General features: G+C 37.3%; 1 protein-coding gene across 1 annotated transcript in view; it reads right to left on the minus strand.

Annotated features, from left to right (window-relative positions):
- Positions 1 to 1,921: 1,921 nt before the first annotated feature.
- Positions 1,922 to 23,330, minus strand: part of rxfp2b (relaxin family peptide receptor 2b) — a 44,143-nt gene continuing 22,734 nt past the window's right edge. Inside the window, 15 exon segments of the mRNA XM_067450452.1 lie at positions 1,922 to 2,365; positions 2,367 to 2,598; positions 2,747 to 2,965; positions 5,205 to 5,615; positions 8,242 to 8,471; positions 10,787 to 10,858; positions 11,181 to 11,252; positions 12,275 to 12,346; positions 12,463 to 12,534; positions 13,007 to 13,078; positions 14,773 to 14,847; positions 15,114 to 15,185; positions 16,664 to 16,735; positions 17,101 to 17,172; positions 21,798 to 21,869. Of these exon segments, the coding sequence (XP_067306553.1) occupies positions 2,338 to 2,365; positions 2,367 to 2,598; positions 2,747 to 2,965; positions 5,205 to 5,615; positions 8,242 to 8,471; positions 10,787 to 10,858; positions 11,181 to 11,252; positions 12,275 to 12,346; positions 12,463 to 12,534; positions 13,007 to 13,078; positions 14,773 to 14,847; positions 15,114 to 15,185; positions 16,664 to 16,735; positions 17,101 to 17,172; positions 21,798 to 21,869 (1,843 nt within the window). The 3' untranslated portion in view covers positions 1,922 to 2,337.

Consider the following 23,330-nt stretch of genomic DNA (forward strand, 5'->3'; position numbering starts at 1 on the left):
CACAATTCATTCCTGACTTTAAAGATGTGTAACATTAAATAGCTTCCGGCGGCAATGGCCACGGGCCAGATGATTGTCGAGTTGACCGACTTGCAGGTTGTAGTAGGACCATTTGCAAACTTGCAGACAGGATTTTCTATTTTTTGACACTTGATACACAAATCAGGGCTCTCAAGTCTCACGCATTGGGCGTGAGACACACGCATTTCAACCCGTTCACACGCTCACACGCCACACCATGTATTTCTCACGCAGAGAAATCGCCAGGGTAACCCACACTAAAGTTGCGAGTTCCCTGACGGCCCTGCCACGCACCAGTTAATCTAATAAAAATAGAGACCGAACAGCCAATCATAAAATAGATTTGCTGTATCTGGGTAAGATATAGATATTCCCTTCACCCAAGAACGTTTACGTTCTGATTCCAACGTCACATTCTGTGATTCACGCCACGGCCTCGCTCATTGAATCAAATGCTCGCTGAAGTACCGTTAGTTGGCAACTAGAAGCCCGGATGACAGACGCAGAGACACAAAGATAACGGTGTTAAGTTAAGTTTCTGACAGCACTTTGTGTTTTCTGTTCTTAATCCCTCAACAAAACTTACAGGAAGCTCAATCATGATTTGCATGAATTGCATTTTGCTATCGTATGTTATTGTGCTCTCACTCAGTGAACATCTGTGCTCTTCTGCACTCGTGAATGCGGTGATGGACAGCTGTCCTCATCGACTGGTGTTTGGATGGGATTTTTTTTTAACTCACTTTCATTAATTAATTTATTAAAAGTAACTCAATTTTGTAAAATCATTTTCATCTAGTAATTCCAAACATCACGAGGCAGACGGCATTCATCAAATACTGTAGAGTTATTAACACGCTCCACAGCACCACCCAGTGGATTTAGTTATAACTGCGAGATTTATAGGGATTTATAATGGATTCACTGCATTTAGGCCAGCGAAGCAATAGCCTATAGTAAAATTTCAATTTTATTGTTATTTTTCGAATATTAATTACAAATCGAATATATTCGTGCTCACTCCTATTTTTGGAAGTTGAAGTGTAGCGATATAAAATTTGCAATGCAATATGTAAAATGGCAATGCATTTCAGTTTTTAAATTTACATTTTCCATACCATGTGTGCAACATTTGGAACAAAATGATAATTCAAATTGAATAATATAATTTACATTCGCTATTTCCTACACTAGTTTTTATAATTTAATAAAATCACATATAATTTAAACATAAATTGTATATTGTAATACTTTATATAAGTTGCAAAATTAAAATTAAAAGGTATTACAGAAATAATTAGATGTGTTTAACATGTTCAAGCAAAAATTGTAGCAAAATGATTATTTAAATGTTATTTTTCTAAATTGCATTTAAACTTCCATTTAAGATACTTGCGATTGCATTTTGATTATATATCCCGCAATGACTGTAGCAAAACTCAATGTGGAATTGAAAATGCAAAACTCCATCTCGCCTATAGGCAACCAAAGAGCTAGAGCCGGCCCTGCCGCTGTCATAAAGAGAGGAAAAAGTGATATAGCAAACAATAATTGTAGGCAGTTTGTCTAAGATTATTTGAGAGTAAAATAATCTCTGTTGTAAAGCACAGCTCACTTCAGCGCGACCGTGCTCATGTTAAGGTGCCACCAACCTCTGGGCTGAAGGCCTCAAAAACCTGCTACCAACACCAATAAACAACACACACACACACACACACACAAATTAAATGCATTTTTTTTTTATTTGTACGAATGTGTAATTTTTCATATCAGACCCCCGTACCCAGCCAAACCCCCGTTGCTGCCGCCACGGCCGAAATCTCACTCTGAACTCAGTTCAAAACTTGAGAGCCCTGACAAATACACTACAAAAACAGAATTTTACTGTACATAATATGCATATGCAAAATACAAATGCCTATATGCCCAGCTGTTGGCTGTAGCGCAGTTTAAAAAAAAAATTAAAGCCCTCTGTCAAAGTACATCTCACAAGATCAATTTATGGTCTGAAAACCTATTGGTTACCAAGGTTATAACAGATTCAACCATTTTAAAGCTATATAGGCCTACTGCAAGAGCAGTTTCAGGATATCTTCCACTTTGTTTTACCATTATTGTCCAACCATAACATCCATAGATATTATTTAATGAAGCCCTTCAATATAGCATCTGATTACTGTCGGTCCATGATTCTGTGATTATGTCTGATCTCCAGCAAAGAGGCTCAACCAGGGTATTGTCCTTAAGTGCTCTGGCTCTTGGAAAACTCTGTAGATCCACTACAGACAAATGCAATGTCCATAATATAGCATATCTTCATCTATAACTGGCATCTATGATAGTTAGATGTCTGTGGGTTGTAGCTGCAGTGGTAGTAAGAAGACCTCGAGGGGTCCATGTAAATAACAGAGCTGGTGAAGTTCTTGCGGTCCTGTTTGAGTCTTGGCTGTCTCTGCCAATGGCACCATAAAAGTTCCACCTGCTCTCTGAAAAAGCTGGTGGTCAGCGTGTACAGGATGGGATTCAAGGCACTGTTGATGGGGAGGATGAAGATCACCACCCAGGATGTGATTGTTCCTGAGAGACATAAAAAATAAGATATATTTTTCTTTAGTACTTCTTTCCTATTATCTCAAAATGGAGTAAAATTTAAATTTAAGTTACTTATAAATTACTCATGGTAATATTTATGAATGCATTTTGCTTGTATTAAGAACTAACTAACCTGGGATTTCAACTTCCAGTAGGGAGAGGATTTTGACCAGGAATATGGGAATCCAGCAGAGGGCGTCAGAGAACACGATGAAGAAAAAGCGATGTGCCATAGCCACATCCTTATGTAGCCGTCCACGCAGCTCTGTGGCATTAATGCTTGTTTTGTAGATGGAGTAAAACATGGTGGAGTAGGAGACAACAATGATGAGGAAGGCCACCAGGTTAAGTCCTGCAAGTATAAACACAAAACTCTGATTGCACAACAGGACAAAACATCATGAAAGCAGTTCAAGGCCATGGCCATCTCTGTACTGTGAAGAGGTTTCTTAAGTGTGCCCCTGAGCGTGTTTTTCAATGCGCAGAAAAAATAGCTTTCATCAATTCAGTATGGATGTTGGTGTCATTAATAAACGAATTCCATCAGCAGCAGTTAAGAGAATGTGGTACAAAACAAGACAGCTATTCTTCAGAATATTGAGTTTGAGAAATTTCTTCAGAATATTGAGGTTGAGTTTTAAAGAGGCAAAATTCCACACTTTTTTATCATTTTATTTTTGTCTGCATTTGTTAATCAAGGTTACCTGTAATCAAAAACAGCCATAATGAAACGTTATATGACATAGACTATCCTGCCGTTTCTGACCCTTAGAATTAAACATGCAGTTTTGCATAGGCTACTATATCCGTAAAGGGATAGTTCGCCCAAAAATGGAAATTAGCCAATAATTTACTCACCCTTAAGTCACCCTAGGTGTTTATGGCATTCTTCTTTTAGATGAATACAATTTATTTTTCAAAAAAGTTATTTTCAAAAAAGTCCTGCCTAATCCAAGCTTTATAATGGCAGGGATTGGTGCTCCGTTTTTGAAGTCTACAAAAATCCATCCGTCCATCAAATAACGTGCTCCACACGGCTCTGAGAGGTTAATAAAGGCCTTCTGAAGCAAATCATTGCGTTTGTGTAAGAAAAATATCCATGTTCTGGCTGATCGCCTTCCATGGAAAAGTGTTGAAAGTGCCTTCTCAGAGTTCAAGATGCGTACGCGACGTCTGGTGTACCTAGTAGCATAAGCCTTTGAACTGCAGAGGCACTTTCAACACTTTCTCCATAAACTGAATTAGGAACAAAATTCACCAAAACGTTACTTTATAAAGTTTTAAATATGGATTTTTTTTTACACAAATGCATAAATTCACTTATATTAACCTCCGGATCCATGGAGTAATTTTTTGATGGACAGATACATTTTTATGTACTTCAAAAACAGAGCAACAATCCCTGCCATTATAAAGCTAAGATTAGGCAGGACGTTTTTAATTTAACTTGGCCTAGTGTTTTTTGGATATTTGACTGCAAAAAAAAAAAAAAAACATGTTGGTTTTTGTTTGTTTAACTTAAAGTAAGTAACCTGGTTGCCTTAAAATTGTGAGTTTATTGAAATTAAAAATTTGAGTTGCTACAATGAAGGAAATTTGTTTAATAAATAGAAACTCAAAATATTTTTGTGTCTGAACCACATAAAAAATTTGAGAAATCATGAAAATAGGACTATTTGGCATGTTTCACTGCGTCATCAGAAATAAAACATACAATTACCCAATACGCTTACAAAATCTTTTAATGATATTTTAATGAAGGTTGTCGAATCTCAAAAAAATGTCATTGTATTAACTTCAAATTTTAATTTCCATTAACTAAAAATTTTAAGGCAACCAGGTCACTTTTTTTCTAAATATTTTTTTACAGTGTACACAGTGCACCTTTAAATGCAATAAGTTACATTACTTTAATAAAGTAATTGAAATAGTTACACTGCTTATTACATTTTAAATAGGGTAACTTCTATTCAATAGTAACCGGGCTTCCATGAGTAATAATGCTATAAAAGATGACATTGTGACACACTACCATTCAAAAGTTCAGTCAGTCAGACAGTAAGATAAAAAAATAATAAAAAAATTCTAAACATTTACAAAAATGCATTCAACTTATCAAAAGTGACAGTAAAAGACATGTTAAAAAGATTCCTGTTTCAAATAAATGTTGTTAAAAATGTATTACAACAACATTGATATAATAAGAAATGTTTGTTATGCACTTTGCATCACATGAATAAATTAATAATAAACACTTTAAAATATATTAAAACTGATAATATGACATCATTTTATTTTACTGTACTCTTATCAAGTATAAATAGCCTTATTTAACATTAGAGACTTTCAAAAATATTTAAAAATTCTTACTGACTCCAAACTTTTGATTGGTAGGGTATTCTTGGTGGTCATATGTTAATGTGACATCAAGACAGAAAGAGCTTATAATCAATAAATGATTTATGTGTACTGAAGGCGATTGGAGTAGCAGAGTATAGAATTAATTCTTCATATTAAAAGAGCAAGGAAAACAATGATTCCTTTAATATTCATAACTAAATCAAATATTTTTCACCATTGCCAGAACTCACCAAGAAAAATTCCAGTAGAATATCCCTTAGCGATGGGCTTTTCCAGACGCTCAGAGTGAAGGGGAAAACAGACTCCATTGTGTCCGTAATAATTCCCAAACATGTCCTCATTAAGCAGAGGCACTGCAGCTATAGAGATACCCAGCAACCATATAGAGGTCAGGACTACAAATGTTTGGCACTTGCTTGGTCGCAGGTGGCTGAAAGGGAAAACAATGACTAGGAATTTCTCCACGGTCAAGTAAGTGAGCAGCATGACGGAAACCTCAGAGGACAGCATAGCCAGGAAGCCAATTGTACGACACTCCAGGCTCTCCATCCACAGCTTAGCGTTCTTGTTGTACTCGCCACGGAACTTCACATCACAGACCCCCACAAAAAACAGATAGACCCCCATCAGGCAATCTGCACCTAGGGATAAAAATGAAGCATTATGGTAAATTAGCTATTACTCATTGGATGCCAGAAGAAGAACTCATTAATGAACAATTAGCTTTCTAAAAGCCACAATTTACAATTTGGTCTTGTGCCAGAATGTTGGAGCATTTCCTGAACATATAAAATGCAAACTTTAAAAGACAAATCACAACACCAGAAGGCCAAAAATCTATTTTTTACGAGGCACAGCACAGGTGCGTCACCGAAGCACAAGGTAATGACATTGCAGGCTAAAATAGAAGCCTTTCCCATGCCAAATAGGGTGCATTGATTAATGCTATCAGTCCGGGGACTCCAGGAAGAGCTAGAATTGATTACTGAAGGTGATTGTAATAGTGAGTGAATCCTGTGTGAATAGAATTGTTACAGGGTTATAGATTTCCTGTCCAATCAAGACAGCCTTTCAAGCCGAATGTCAGGCGGAAGATTGTCAAGAGTGGGACACTTTGGTTAAAGGAGACAGACAGCAAGAGGACCTGGAGAAAATGGTTTTCACACATCTCAGGCAGTGCTCTTCCAGAAATACAAGAATAACAAAACCCTTTCTGATTGTGGAAGGCATAATTGGACAGAGAGTTCTTCAGCTAACAAAACCCACATCATTTTTTAGGTTAATAGAAAAATACTAGCCTAGAAATCTAGACGCACCCTAGCGGCAGCAAATCTAATCTGCCACAAGTGTCGGCTAGCAACTCTCAATTCACTTCTGAGCTGTAAACGCCAAACTACTGTCGGGCCAATCACATCGTGTATAGAGTCAGGGGGCGGGGCCAAGTTGCGCGTGCTTCTAGTAAACACAGAAACTGGCGAACGGCGGTCTTTCGAATCAGCTTTGACCGTGACTCTGGAAGACTTGGGAGTTAAGCTTTTCTCTGAGAAAAGAACAAAGAACGGCACTGAAGTCATTTTCAAGAAGGGAAGATGTGTTCTGAGTTTTGCCGACCGGATACGTCGAAAGTTTAATCTTTCAACGAGCTCTGCTTCACCTTCTTTGTTGCTCTGGTTGGTGGTAGCGCTATCCAATTGCGTGCACGCCGTGCAGAGGGAGTTTGAAAGACAACCGTTTATCCCGCCTTTCAGATTGAGCCCTGTCAATGGTGAGTTTCCAGACCAAACATCTTGATGTGGGTCTGGCTTGTCAGGCTAGAAAAATATAGAGATAGTTGGCAAAATGTAATATGCCTCGATGTAATTGAGAAGACATTATGGATGCAGGAACACTATCATTTGAGAGCTTGGTGCCCTAGAAAACCTTTCTTCCAGGAGTGCCAGCTGATTCTCCTTGCATCACATTTGTTTCATAAAAGTCAGCCAATTATAGTCAAAATAAGCCCTGAAAACAGATGTATGTGCCCTCTGGTGACATTAATGGCAGTCTTTAAAAAGACTTGGCCTTTTCACCCGGCCTTTTTTTAAAACATGCAATTATGCAACCCTCTGTTGAAATAAACTCAACTTGATCCGGAAATGTGCAGTAACTATAGCCAATCTCTAAACTGCCTTTTATCACTACGCTTTTGTCCCTACCCTGTGTGGTGTGCCCCAGGGATCCATTTTGGGACCTTTATTGTTTCCCTCTATATGCTTCCCTTGGCCCACATTTTTCAGTGTTCGAAATACAGCATTTCATACAAGTTATGCAGACTATTCTCAGTTTTACTTTCCAGTAAGGCTTGACACATCTGTTTAACTCAATGTGTTATTGAAATCTGCAGCTTAATGAGGATAAAAAAAGAAGTTTTAATTCTAGGTTGTGCTGCAAATTCCTCCCCTGCTCTGGAAGCCCAGTTAGGTCCTCTCTCAACCAGTGTACACAAACACAAAATTTTTTTATAAACATATTAGTGCTGTTAGAATAAGCTTTATCATTTGAGATATATCCTTTTTTTAAGTAAAGATTTAGAAGTTGTGATTCATGCAATTGTAACATGTCAATTAGATATCTGTAACTGTCTTTATTCTGGTCTGCTTCAATCTTCATTATCAAATTGCAAGTTGTTCAAATTATGGCTGCAAGACTTTTGACTCGGTCTAAAAAGAGGTAACATATTTTAGCATCCCTTCAACTATTTTAGCATCCCTTCACTGGCTTCCCCTTAAATTCACAGATGATTTTAAAATCCTTATGTCTGTAGTCTAAGGCGTTGTCCAGCAGTGCAAGGTATATTAGTGATCTTCTTGTGCCATGATGTCCTGCTAGGGCACTTCGATCTTCTTTTAATCACTTCTGCTACAATGTCGCTACAAATCAAAGGATGGTCTGGCCTATTCTGTGGCTGAGCCCAAACTTTGGAATCATATGACATCTGCTCCTTCATTGGATAATTTTAAATCTACTCACACTATTTTTTATCTTTTAGCTACTGAAAACTTGTAATTGTTTTGTTTTTTGTAGACCTCCTGCTTTGTACACTGTACAGCACTTTAGATCAATTTATATTATTCATTGTTTTTTTTTGTTTTTTTTAAAAATGTGCTCTGTAAATAAATGTCGTCGTTATTTTAAGGATACATGCATTTAACTCAAACCATATCATAAAGCAAATTTAGCGTTTAATATAACGTGGGCAATGCTAAAATGTATACCTCTGGTACTCACAGCACAAAACCTTGATGCAGAGGGCATGCAGGTTGTTCTCAGCCCGCAGGACAGTCCGCATCCCGATAACAAAGAGGTTCCCAAAGCAGGTGATAAAAGCCATAACCCACACAGACACACGGAGGACCGTGTTAGCAAGCAAATCCTCAAAAGATGACAGACCATCTGAGTTTGGTTTACACTTCCGGACATGTGGGGCGTAAGAGCAGTACTGGAACTTCTTGAAATATCTGAGGGAAAAAATGTACATGAACATTTAATTCTTTTAATTAAATTGTTTTTAAAAATCACAATGAGGTGGTAATTTCTCTGGTGGATAGACCAATTTTTAAGGGTGACCAAGAAGTGAAACCTAGTTATCTTTACGTTATAGTGAGTTAGCTCAAAGGGGAAATATTAATAATCATAACTCATTATGAATATTAATTAGGAATATTTGAATCAGTTAATGAGACCAACTTGATAAAGCTACATTAACATTACAATCAATCAATCAGTTCATCCTGTGAACACTCATTTGATTATTAATTCATTCTAAGAGAAGGGTAGATTTCATCACCACAGAAAAAATAATTATTTAGCATTTACAGTGCTTTAAGCATGTTACAAAAAAGATTATTTAAGTGACAATTTGTTTGCAGGAGTTAGAACCATATTTGTATTGTGTACAATTATTGTATTAACAAAATCACGAACACAAATAAATGAAGAGAAAATGCTTACATACAGATCACATACATTGGTAAGATGTAAAATTAAAGTGGTTGAACAAAAGAAGAATAGAGCTATGAAAAACACCTGAGAGAACCAACAGTTACTAAAAGATTTATGTCTGAACAAAGTTTTTACAGCTTTAACTAACTGCACAGCAATTTTGTATATCACACATTACTTGCATTTGCCTGAGCGGTTGAAGAGTGTCCAGTGTACAATCACAGGAGAAAGGCTTGATAGTTTGGTCCGATAATGTTAAAGTTGCAATCGATTTCTTTTGTGTTGACTGAAGATGAGATGATGAACTTGCACGACTATTTCAACTCCGTCGAGGAAGTTGCACATGACTTGAGGTGTTGGGCTACCTGATCGGGTTTCTGGCTTGATGTGTGTGTAGGCCTGACAGCTTGGCCAGCTGAGAGACAGCAGAGGTGACATGTTGGTTGTCGTTCAAGAGAGAGAAAGCTGTTGCAGACTGTCTCTCTTTAAAGATCTGGGACAGGTCACACCCCTCAGAGTCGTCAATGAGGAAGGCTAAATCTTCCATGCGGAAAGATTCCTCTGTTGGAGATTTTATTGCTTTTTGTTTCAAGCGTGTCCCTTTGCATGTGCAGCTGGATTGGTTGCAGATGAAGAAACAGCAGCCCTCCTGTTTCCATTGCCAGCCAGAGTTCCTCAGCTCTCCAAAACCAGGCCATGAACCAGGCCATGGACCACACACGCCTCTCTCTGGTTGAGCGGCAACGTCGGCTGACCCAGAGACTCTGTAATGTGGTCTGGGGAACGTGTAATTTTGGCATGTTCTATTCAGCCTCCACGTCCTTTAGTTAGTTTTGTTTCTAGTCCCAATATTAGTACCTCTCCACACCGCACTCACTGCTGCTGATATTTCATTTAGCACCCTCCTCAACTCCGGGTCAGCCGGCAACGATTATACTGGACATCCTTGGCTCGTAATACATAATCCCATCCTCTCCTAGTCCAGTGGTGAATTCACAAAGTGGGGCAAGGACTGTTTTCCCGGCTGTTTCCCTGAACCCTTGTGGAAGTCTTGTAGAACAACAATCTGTGGATATACCATCCTGTTATGGCCCCTTCAGTTATGTTTTCTGCCCTAAAAGAGCCTTGCAACTACCACCACACCAACCATGGGCCTGTGCTTTCAAACTCATGCCAGAAGCCAGTGCCCCGTGGCATAATTTATCCTCTCTCTATCCCCAAACAGAAGGCCATGGAGGAGTATGTAGAAGAGGCTCTTCAGCAAGGCTATAGCCACAGTGGAAAGAGCACACACTTCTCACCTTACTGATGATTACTCACCTGCATCATATATACATTCCATCTGTTCAATAAATACCTTTTTTACAGTATTTGTGATAATCTAGTCTTCGAGTTGCCTCTTGTCTCTGGTATCTTGTTACAGAAGACAACTAATATCTGGACAATTATTTTGCAGAATGAGAGAGCTTAAATAGGAAGACGCTATTTATATTTATGTTGCAAGTTGAGGCCGGTGTGCCAAAAAGTTCCACTGAAGTGGTGTCAATAAATATGGGTTGTTATTTTTTGTTTCATTTTTTTCTTTTCTTTTTTTTTACTTGAAGCAAAAGTTGTCTTGTCTTGTCTTGTCCCTTTGTTTGCTTGTCAGTGTGCACTAGAATGTTTGTTTACATTTTAAAATCACAAAAAACAAAACAAAAAAAACACTGGGGAAGGATGCCCCCACACGCCCTACAAGAAAAGGATTTAATTTATAAATGTGTCACCTTTTCACCTCTTGGGAGTTTGCCGGTCTGATTTAAACTAATTTAAAGCAGAATGAGATACTCACATGTAGGAGAGATTTTCCATGGGCCGGAACATGCCTGTCTGGATATTTGGGATCTCCACTCCCTCCAGGCCACTACAGAAACAGAATATTGTCTTTTTAGTGTCCAAGAGCCTTTGGTCATTCTGCTGACCATCGTCCGGCCACCTGCAAGCTAGAAATACTAGAATTTGAAAATCTGGCACATAGCCTGGTCTGCTGTTTGTTTGTTTGCTTTGTTTTATCGCCAATCTGCACTGCTGCCAGAAACAAGCCCACAAACATCAACTCGACTCCATGTGAGACTCATTTAATTAGACAAATGTAATTAACCTTTGTTGTGCTGTCACTGCAGCATATCAAATTAAGTAAGATGTATTCAAATCTCATAAAAACCTTAGATAAAGCTGTCACTTACAGAGACTGGAGCTGAATTAGGTGGTTAAATTGGCCTGGGTGGATGTGGTCCAGTGGGTTTTGAGACAGATTCCTGCAAATAAGAAAACATATCAAAACCAATGTAACTGTTATAATCAACACTTATAATAAAGTGTATTCATAGACAGCAATGCAAGCTCTTAAGTATGTATGCAAATATAAAGATAACCTGCACCAGATTTTTGTTCATATACAGAGTATAATGGGGCTAAAAGCACACCTTAAGAAAAAAATGCTTTCCACTATTACCACAGTGTACGATTGCAGAAAACATTTATGAGGCAAAAGATTTTGTGTGAAAATAAATCATAAAAGTCGTCAGTGTTTGGAAGGTTTCCTTGGAAATGTAATACGTTACAGATTACAAGTTACTCAATTTAAAAATGTATTACGTAGTGTAACTATTTCAATTACTTTATTAAACTAATGTAACTGATTACATTCAATTCATTTACAACACTTTTAATAGCATTACTTTACTAAATGGCAGGAGGCATAGTTCAAATCAAAAACAGGCAAAGCAACAAATGAATATTATTCAAAATATCCTAGCTTTTTGCAGAAAATATTCAGCTGTAACCTCCTTTGTAATTGTTAACATTTTCAGAAGAAACAGTAATTTAATTACATATTTGATCTCAGTAACTGCAAAGTATTACAGTTACATTTATTTTGTAATTAAACATAAATCATGTTGAACAAAACTGAAAATCATTAAGAATTCCTTTGTCTCAAAATATATTATATATAATTATATATTTATTCAATAATTTTAGAGATTTGCTACTTAAATCTAAACCATTTTAAAAAACATAAAATGTTAGATCAAATGAGCGCAAAATCAACTTTAATTCAACTTTGATTAAGGATCAGCCGAATTTTTAGGAGCATCTTAAAAAACGGATGTTTTGGAAAGTACTGTGGCAAGTCTTTGTGCCATCTACTTGTTTAGAGAAAGATAAAATCTAAGGAACCGTTTACCCTGTGGAGCCTTTAGCCCAGTTGAACCCAGTTAATATTCAGTATATTTTTCTTTTTGTAATCAAATGTGTTCATCCAATGGCTATTACTCACAGAATTTGCAATGAGGGTAAATCCTTGAAAATACTGATTGGCAGTTCCTTTAACAAGTTACTGGACAGATCACTGCAAAAGCAATAAGGACATGTCAAAGATGAAATCATTAATAGCTCACTAGTGCCTTCTCGTTCCTTACTTCCATGCGCACACTCATTCACAACAATTGTTTTACTGTCACTTACAGGTCTCCCATGATGTGCAGGGACTGGAAGGTGTTCTCCAGCAAACTTTTGATAAGATTGGCTCTTAGTGACCTAAAAAGCACCAAGGATGAGAAGACTTAAGATCATAAACCTCATTGAAACGGTCTTGATTTGGAACTTGTCAGCTAAACGTTTACAGCTAAAGCTTGAAATAGAGAAACTGACCTGTAAGGGTAGATAGGGAGATCACATTTTGTTTAAATATTTTTGTTTTACTTAATTCAATTGACTTACTTCAGAATTATTTGGATCAGAGAACATAAACATACAGTGGCTCAAAAAGAATATATTTATAATGTTATGCTAATAATATCATATACAGAAAATATTTGTATTACATTTGAAAAGAATGCATTGCAAAATATAATTAATTATACATAGTAACTATACATTTAAGTTTCATTGTAATGAAATGTAACTAATAACTAATGTCTTCTAACTTTAAAGCCTATCATACAAATGGTATAGTTTGCTGTTCACTTCGGTTCAGCACAATAAGGGCACCGTATTTGTTAATACTTACAGCACAGTGAGATGTTCACAAGCGATTAAAGTTGTCAACCCCAACGTCTTAATACGATTCCCCTCAAAATCCCTTTAAGAGAGCATGTCATATATTGATGAGTACAAATTCATAATGCAAATAAAAAGACTGGACATAGAACATTTCAGTATAATACAGGCATATTGACGTGTACATGTGACATACACTATATTGCCTAAAGTATTGGGACACCCCTTGAAATCATTCATTTCAAGTGTTCCAATCCCTTCCATGGCCACAGGTGTATAAAATCAAGTACCTATGCATGCAGACTGCTTCTAGAAACATTTGTAAAAGAATGGGTCGCTCTCAGGAGCTCAGTGAATTTAAGCGTGGTACCCTGATAGGTTGCCATCTGTGAAATAAGTCAAATTGTGCAATTTCCTTTCCCAAAAGCGTTGGATGCAGTGGTATAAAGCACGCCACCACTAGACTCTAGAGCAGTGGAGACGCATTCTCTAGAGTGACGAATCACGCTTCTCTGTCTGGCAATCCGATGGATGAGTCTGGGTTTGGTGGTTGCCAGGAGAACGGTACTTGCCTGACTGCATTCTGTTAAGTGTTATGTTTGGTGGAGGGGGGATTATGGTGTAGGGTTGTTTTTCAGGGGTTGGGCTTGGCCCCTTAGTTCCAGTGAAAGGAACTCTTAATGCTTCAGCATACCAAGACATTTTGAAAAATGTCATGCTTCCAACAGTTTGGGGATGCTCCTTCCTTTTCCAACATGACTGCGCACCAGTGCACAAATAAAGGTCCATTAAGACATGGATGAGCGAGTTTGGCGTGGAGGAACTTGATTGGCTTGACCTCAACCCGATAGAACACCTTTGGGATGAGTTAGAGTGGAGACTGCAAGCCAGGCCTTCTCGCCCAACATTTGACCTCATAAAATGCATAAATACGCTTCTAGAAGAACGGTCAAAAATTCCCATAAACAAACTACAAAAACCTTCCCAAAGCCTTCCCAAAAGCGGCCAACTCCATATTAAACCCCACCAATTAAGAATGGGATTTCATTCAAGTTCATGTGCATGTGAAGGCAGGCGTCCCAAAACTTGTGGCAATATTGAAAGGATGTATGACAGCTCAAGGCCTAAGACTTTTTGGTTTTGCAGAAACACATCGGCAGATCAGTGAAATGTTAATAGTACTGTAGTACTGTAAATGTTAACATTTATTTAAACATTTACTAATACATTATTAAAATCAAAAGTTGTATTTGTTAACATTAGTTATGCACTGTGAGTTAACATAAACAAAAAATGAACAATTTGTATTTTTATCAACTAATTTTAACAAATATTTACAGATACAGTAACTAATGTATTGCTCATGGTTAGTTCATGTTAGTTAATACATTAACTAATGTAAACAAATGGAAACTTATTGTAAAGTGTTACCAATCGACCTACCTATCTATGTGTAAAAGTAAAATAATGATGCAGTCATCTTTCTGAAGTCATTTTCTCCCCCCTGTAATTTGGATCCAAATCTCTGGTAAAAATATTAATTTTAACCCCCTCTACCAAAAAGTGGATTACTCAGTAAATAAGTATCCATGGAGTTTGATATGTTGACTTTCATTATACTATTTCAGTTTGTCTTTCTTCTTCAGAAAAAAAAAAGAACAAAACTGAAAATGTGAGCCAAAACCAGCTCTGCCTCACTGCCAACATATTCCTGAACAGAATTAAAAATTGTAAGTTGAGAAAGTTTTAGTATATCATTGAGAAGCGTATACTTACAGCCAGCTGAGTAAGGGCATATGGGTGCAGAGTTTAGCGGGGGGGAGCTGTTCTAGAGAGGTATTTACCATTGACCTGTACAGATGTTTAAAAGAGATGAGCCATCTGTCAAAGACACTTCATACAAACATTTAAAACTGCAGTGCACAGACTTAAATTATTTAAAATGCAAATATGATATTTTTCAGAGTATTATTTTTGGTGATTGAAGCAATTTGTTGGAAACAAACAATGCACTGATTCAGAAGAACAGTTCTTACACAGAAATAATGAGATTTTTGTTACACAAAAAAAGGAAATGAAGAAGTGCAGCACTTTATAATGGATGGATAAAGACTTACAGGAAGAACAGGGAACTCAGGCCAGTAAATGTGTTGGCTGTGATTGTTGTTATGGGATTGTCATCCAAAATCCTAAAATAGATTAAATAACACTTCAAAAACTGCAACAAAAAAAAAAAAACTAAACTACCAGAATTCATCCTGCTGTAATGACAAACAAGCACACACTTCAATTTGTACAATGACAATAAAAGAATATAATCTAAAAAACTTTGAATAAACAGAACAATATCCTCCGCTGGTGTGGTAATACAAGTCCTCTTTATGTATGTATGTAACATATGTATGTATGTAACATATGTCTGTATGTAACATATGTCTGTATGTATGTATGTATGTATGTATGTATGTATGTATGTATGTATGTATGTATGTAACATATGTCTGTATGTGTGTATGTATGTATGTATGTAACATATGTATGTATGTATGTATGTATGTATGTATGTATGTATGTATGTATGTATGTATGTATGTATGTATGTATGTATGTATGTATGTATGTATGTATGTAACATATGTCTGTATGTGTGTATGTATGTATGTATGTAACATATGTATGTATGTATGTATGTATGTATGTATGTATGTATGTATGTATGTATGTATGTATGTATGTATGTATGTATGTATGTATGTATGTATGTATGTATGTATGTAACATATGTCTGTATGTGTGTATGTATGTATGTATGTAACATATATATGTATGTAACGTATGTATGTATGTATGTATGTATGTATGTATGTATGTATGTATGTATGTATGTATGTATGTATGTATGTATGTATGTATGTATGTATGTATGTATGTATGTATGTATGTATGTATGTATAGGGCGGCAGTGGCTCAGTGGTTCATGTAGGTTGGCTACAAGCCAACACCTGAATGTGAGGTCTATGTAAATGCAGTCCATTTACCATGTATATACAGATATACGTATAGTATAGAAAATGGACTGCATTTATTTTGCACTTTTAACAGACACACACACATATTAACCAATCAGGCATAACATTATGACCTAATATTGTGTTGGCCCCCTTTTGGTGCCAATTCAGCCCTGACCCGTCGAGGCATGGACTCCACTATTAATATATTTCTATCAGAACCAACATTAACTCCTTGAGCAATTTGAGCTACAGTAGCTTGACTGTTTGATCGGACCACACAGGCCAGCCTTTGTTCCCCGCGTGCATCAATGAGCCTTAGCAGCCCATGACCCTGCCACTGTTTCTTCCTTGGATATCTTTTACTAACCACTGCAAATGGGGAACACCCCACAAGAGCTGCAGTTTTGGAGATGGCATCTAGCCAGCACAACTTGGCCCTTATCAAACTCACTCAAATACTTATGTCTGCCCATTTTTCCTGCTTCTAACACATCAACTTTAAGGACAAATTATCACTTGCTGCCTAATATATCCCACCCACTAACATGCGTCATGATGAAGAGATAATCAGTGTAATTCACTTCACCAGTCATAATGTTATGCCTGATCGGTGTATATAACAACAACATTTACTGCTTGTTGATTGTTGTACTCACAACCACTTGAGCATATGAAGATCCCTGAACATTCCAGGTGGAAGCAAGGAGATGCAATTCTGGCTCAAAGATCTGTAACAAAAGTACGAGAAATGATATCATGCTTTACTCCAAATGAGGGAAGTTTTAAAAAAAGAGGGGGGAGAGAATGGTTGTATTCACTGAACTGAACTTGTTTGATAATTGAAGAGCTTTACACAGTTGTTGAACTGAACTAAATCATCACTGAATAATAACAGCACTATCTTCCAACAGCTGCTTTACAGCTGAATTTGATTAAGTTTGCATAGTTCTTACTTTCCTATTATAATATTGTGATGCTCCTTTGAAACAATCAAAGTGTTATAAAAATAAAAGTGACTTGACGATTCATGTTTAATTTGGAAAATTAATTAGTATATTACACTTAAAAAAAGAGAAACAAATCATGCACTTACAGTTTTTGCAGCATATACAGTCCACTAAAAGCGTGAATGGAAACGGTGACAATGCAATTATCCTGGAGAAACCTGAGGAAGACAACAAAACAATAAGCAATTTGGTCACCCGTAACCAATCACAAAACAACACCCTAGAAACCATACAACTGGGTGCGTTTACATGCACACCAAGCTGATAACTAAAAAAAAATAAGCTTATTGAAATAACCAGTTTTCCCCGTTTACATGCAAACCAGTGAACTGACAATGCAAGTAAACCGCGTTTACATGACTTTATCAATAAACCGGGTTAATTACTTGTAATGGCGTCATGTAATAATAATAATAATAATGGATTTTAAATAAAAAATTATGAATAAATGCTGTGTTTGTGGTATGCAACAGCGGATCAGTTTCGCACTGCAAACGCAGCATATGTGAAAACACAACAGACGGAGTATGTGTGAAACGGGCGTAACACGTTCTTCCTTTTTCCTGTCAGTATATGTCTTTTAATGAGAGTTTGCAAAGTGTTGCCAGATTACCCTGCTTTACCAAGTATTTTTCCTTATTACTGTTCTGCAGATTACACCCTTAAAAATAAAGGAAGAACCAAAAATGTGGTTTAACAGTGATGCCATAGAAGAACCATTTTTGGTTCCCCAAATAATCGTTTTGTGAAAGGTTCTTTAAAGAAAAATTTTTTTCCTAACCATTTTATAGTCTAAAAGACTATAACACCACTACAAAGAACCTTTTGTGCAATGGAAAAGTTCTTTGGATATTAAAGGTTTTTCATGGAACCATACACCCTGCCAAAGAACCATTTAAGAACCTTTATTTTTAAAAGTGTACTGATTATTAGATTTTTACAACAATGGTTTTTAGATTGCTGACTTGCACTTTAATGATGATATAGACTGCCTCACTGTGTTTCTGATCAATTGTACCTCGACCGTAATATCAGTCTGCCTCTTGGATCATGTATATCCTGTTATCTTTAATACATCTCTGCAAATGTATTCTACTTCACCTCCATTATATCACAGAATACTTAAACTCACATTCCATAGTCATGCCATCCTTACCCAGAAGTACTGTATCCAAAAATAAATGTACCCAACCAATGTGCCCATTCATCTAAGAATGAATAAATATTTGAACATTTTTTTCTAAATGAATGCCTCAGGACAGTGTTTGCGTCTCTGACGTGAGCGTCATCACATTATAACTGCGCCAGCATGTTGAATTTATAAGCTGATTCTGTTGTGGCTCTATATAGACAATATAGTGATTTTTGGGTCACCTACCATTAAATATTTAATAAGGGCTTTGAATTATGAAATAGGAAATGGGCCATTGATAATTATTCATGAAATTAATTTACATAGGCCTAAGGAGAAAAATCCATGAACCTACAAATGGATATTCACAAAAATAGCACATAAAAAGCCCCACAATGACTTACTTCTCATGTTTGATTTGATTCCAAGCCATATCAATGTTCGAGTGCATTGAAACTGCCATTTACAAGATTGTTTCAGTTTAACAGTCAGACAGCAGCTTGAAATTTCAGTAAAAGGTAAGTCACACATTGGTGTTCAGTCCTCCGCAGGGGGCGGAAGGAGAAAAGAACAGAAAAAGAGCTACATAAAGTACTTGCATGACTTTCTTTGCTCTGTAAGAATTTAACTAATTTTATTACAAGTAGCAGTTAGTTGTATTATTTATGTAATGAGTGAATGCATAACCATTTACTCTGTAATACACACATCCTCTCATTCATCTCCATACTTTCCTTTGTGATTTCTGATCTGTTTCTCATCTCTCCTGCCTCAACTCAAACCCCATCACTCTCCTCAGTGGTTAAACTGTCTGTGCTTTCTCCTTTGATGGCCATTTAAAAGTGTAATCTGATTAATATGTTTATTGTTTTGTTTCTTTAATGCATGCAATATGTAAATCACAAATATTTCATTATATTCTAATATACATATTGTCTTGTGACCCAATGGACATTTGTCTCTGGACAGGGAAAACTATATATTATATTATATTATATTATATTATATTATATTATATTATATTATATTATATTATATTATATTATATTATATTATATTATATTATATTATGACAACAGGTCTCTTTTGCTGTAACGCTATTGTCTTTTGAAAATATATAACTACAGTACTGTCTTCACATCTGTCCTTAAAGGGGGGGTGAAACACTCAGTTTCAGTCAATCTCATGTCAATCTTGAGTACCTATAGAGTAGTATTGCATCCTTCATATCTCCGAAAAGTCTTTAGTTTTATCATATTTATAAAAGAAATATGGGCTGTACCGAGTCTTTCCGGGAAAAAACCGAGCGCCTGGAGGCGTATCGTGTGGGTGGAGCTAAGGAATGACGAATGTGCACAAAACGGTGACGTCCTCAAGCGTAGAGAAAACCATGGCTATCTCAGCTAATACAGATAATGATCCACAATCAAATCTGAGGCTGAAATAAATTGAACAGGAGAAACGGCAACATCAGGATGTCCGTCTCTGTGGTATGTACTGTATTTAGGGGCCTTTGTGTGTCTTTACGCGCAGTTTATGAGGACATGATTCAGTTTATGGACTATTGTATGTGACTAGACCTTAGAGGTAGCAAGCAAAACGGTTTTGCACGTCAGAGTCAGACTAGTGTTATACAGAACAACAATGGAGTAACCGTTAGCGCATTTGAATGACGAAGCACGCGATCGTATCGTTTACTGATGTTTACTTATGCGACGGTAGCCAATAGCAGAGACATTTGAAGTTGATTTACTCACCGGCTGCTTCCAAAGCAGGACCGAACCTTTATCGCTGGGACCGCTTCGTCATAAACACACTTCTTTGGTATGATTTGGTGAAGTCCTGTGACAGCAGTGACCGTGGAAATCCACTTTGCGACGCGACTGAAACGATGCCTTGAAGCTTCCCGTCATTTCTGCGTTCAAATCGGTTCAAATGCAGCGCTGCCTTCCCGGAATGCTGTGCTAAAGCGTTGAAGTCGCTCGACGTCACCCATAGGAATAAAGTGGAGCGCGGCGCGTCATAAGTGTTCACGGACAACTGGAGGCGTTTCTCAATGTCAAGGAAGGATCCTCGGAAGCCAGAATTCCAAGGATGCCACGTCATCGACATCTGACAAAGGACTGTTCCAATGTCGAGGATCCTCGAATTTCAACCAAGGACTGAGTCCTTCGTTCGAAAAATATGTCATATACAGGAAAGGATGCATATGAGTAGCCTTCGCGCTCTTCGCGTTCTCAAATCACCCACAATCCTATGTGCGCAGCTTCGCTATCTTCTGACGTTCCCGGAGTCGGAGCGTGAACAGTGCAAATATGCTTGTATCGGAGTTTGGAGATGGGAAGGAAGGAGGCGGGAACCGGTGAACAACTTTATAATAAATAATAAACAAAACGAAAGTAATACGGGGAAAACCCTCACGGGTGACTGCCCGCACACACATAATAAACCATAAACAAACCATAACATAAACTCCAGGCCTAGTCCTCTCTCGTCTTCCACACTCCACCATTTATACTCCAATCACTCTGACGTGAGCCGAGACCGGTGTGGCGGCGATCAGCTGCCGCTCATTATCACTCCACCGGCCCGCTCTCATGGTCCCTCACCTCGCTGATTGCCACCACAATGCTTTTATTTACGTTACCAAACATTTGTTATAACCGTAGTTAATATAGGTAAAGTTTAACGTTTAAATGCCGGTACAAATTACTACTGTATTGATATAAGAATATATACAAATAACCTTACACATAATGTTATTGATGGCCAACGGACCTTTTCACTGACGTAATGACGCAATGACGTGCACTTGCTAGCCTGTTCCATTTACATGTTCTCCGAATGCTAAAGAGGAGCCTCGCCTAGCCTCTGAAGGAAGTGACTTGGAAGGATTCGTCCTTCCAAGGAAGCATCCTTGACATTGAGAAACACCTCGGATCTGCACCTGAGAGACTGTTTACAGCGTGCATTTCCTCTCTCTCCCTCTAGTTACGCGCGCGCGCACCCTACCGGGAGAAGAGCCCGTACAGCCCATACAAGGACCTTCCGATCTATTTAACGTCAAGTAGACCCATACTCGAAAAAAACTCGCCGAAACTTGTGAGACCGGAAGGAGTATTTTTAACACAGAAATACTCCATCAAACGTCCAACATTAGTTTTTGAAACTTTGTCTATGTTTAGGATGGGAATCCAAGTCTTTAAAGGTGTAAAAAGCTCAGTATGCATGAAACAGCATTTCACCCCCCCTTTAACAATGTATTCTGTAGAAAACATTAATCACCAGACAGCAATACAATCCAACGTTTAATGGCATGCTATACAGAAACCTGCCAATACTGAGATTAACAAGCAGCAGCAAACTCAATTTAAAGGAAAGTGACCATGGCCTCATCATAAAGGCTTTAGTGGATTCAGCAGAAAGCTGATCATAAACGTAAATCAGTTCCATCAGCAGGGAATTCTATCCAATTGTTTTGTACCAAGATTGACAGCTCCATTATACAAGCCTCCGAGTTGATTTGAGGCTTAAGCATCTCCTTAAAGTCAGTGCATACCAAAGTTGTCTTGAGCAGGGGGCAGATGCATGTGACAGAAATTTGAAAGAGGAAAATTTTGGATCAGAAGAAATGCTTATTCGTATACTTACAGCCTCTGAAGTTTTATGTATTTGATGAAGGCTTTATCGGGTATTATGCGAATCTCGTTGCTCTTCAGTGATCTGTCCAAAAGCAACACAAACAGCTGATTAAACACTCAGTAGTGTTTCATTTGTGTATTGAGTTAAAGAAAATAAATAATAAAGAAAATCTGCCTCAAAAACTGATAAGATGGAAAGACGATGTTGGACTTTTGCCTATACTGACCTTCTTTTGTGGGGGTTTTTTTGTGTAATCCGATGCATTTTGCACACTACGGTCCCTATCTTACACACGTGCAATGCGACCGCAACGTACCCTTACGAAAGGAAAATATATTTACCAATATATTATTTTGAAATACATTATAATATATTGTAAATACATATTAATGAATAATATATTAATGGTATTATACAATATATTATATATTCCTGTAATATATTGCAAAATATACAAACGATTGCCGCTTTCATATATTGTAATATATTGGAGAATATAAATATTAAATCCCATATATGTGAATATATTGCCTAATGTATTACATGATATTTTCCAATATATTTTTGTTTCGTTAGGGTAAGCAATATGTTTAAATGCACTCACGCTCATCCTTTCACCCATGGAGTGTGCTGGTCTGAAAATGTGGTGTGTTAAGCCGCATTGTTGGCTCGTTGAGCTATTTTAAGGCAACTGAAATATTTTTGTGTAATTTAAAGAGTGCGTTAGTAATGGGCGGGTGCACGACGTGTTAACACTGCTTATTACACACACATCACACACGTATTTTTAATGGAGAAGCTTGAGATTTCTCTCTGGAGAAGCGAAAGATTCTTTGAGCATCCGAGTGAATTAATCATGATATATCTTAAATTAAATCAGGAGAGCAGACCACAAATGTATGTCTTTTTCCTTACTATTACAGCGAGTACAAAGGATGAGTGTGAAAGACTGAAAGAGTTCTTGCTAAAGGCATTCTTTTAATACCACATCACATTGAAATAGACTACCGAATGTTACGTTATTCTCTAGATGTCAGAAAAAGGTGGATAATGAACTTCTATTGAAAGTGACATTAAAAATTGCACAAAATTTTTGGCATAGGCCTATTTTAGGCACTATTACAAGCAGTACTGTCTAGAACTGGGTTTCTCTCTGGAGAAGCTTGCCGTATAAATAGCAAATCCGCCATGGTGCAAGTGCAGCTGGCTTTTAAAGGGAATGGGAGATGAGACTCTGATTGGTTTATTGCATGCTACACCCAGAACACATCCATTAAGACTTATTAAGAGACTACACTCTAAAAATGCTGGGTTAAAAAAATGGACTAACCTAACAATTGTGTTGTTTTAACTCAACGGTTGAGTTGTTTTAACCCAGCGGTTGGGTTAAATGTTGCTTAAGACAATCCAATTGCTGGGTTAAAACAACCCAATCGCTGGTTTAAAACAACCCAATCGCTGGTTTAAAACAACCCAATTGCTTTTTTAGAGTGTAGGAGTGCAACCCTTTTGGACCATGCACCTGGCGCTCCGACCGTTTTT

This window comes from Pseudorasbora parva, chromosome 8, assembly GCF_024679245.1.
Source record: "Pseudorasbora parva isolate DD20220531a chromosome 8, ASM2467924v1, whole genome shotgun sequence".
Taxonomy (NCBI): domain Eukaryota; kingdom Metazoa; phylum Chordata; class Actinopteri; order Cypriniformes; family Gobionidae; genus Pseudorasbora; species Pseudorasbora parva.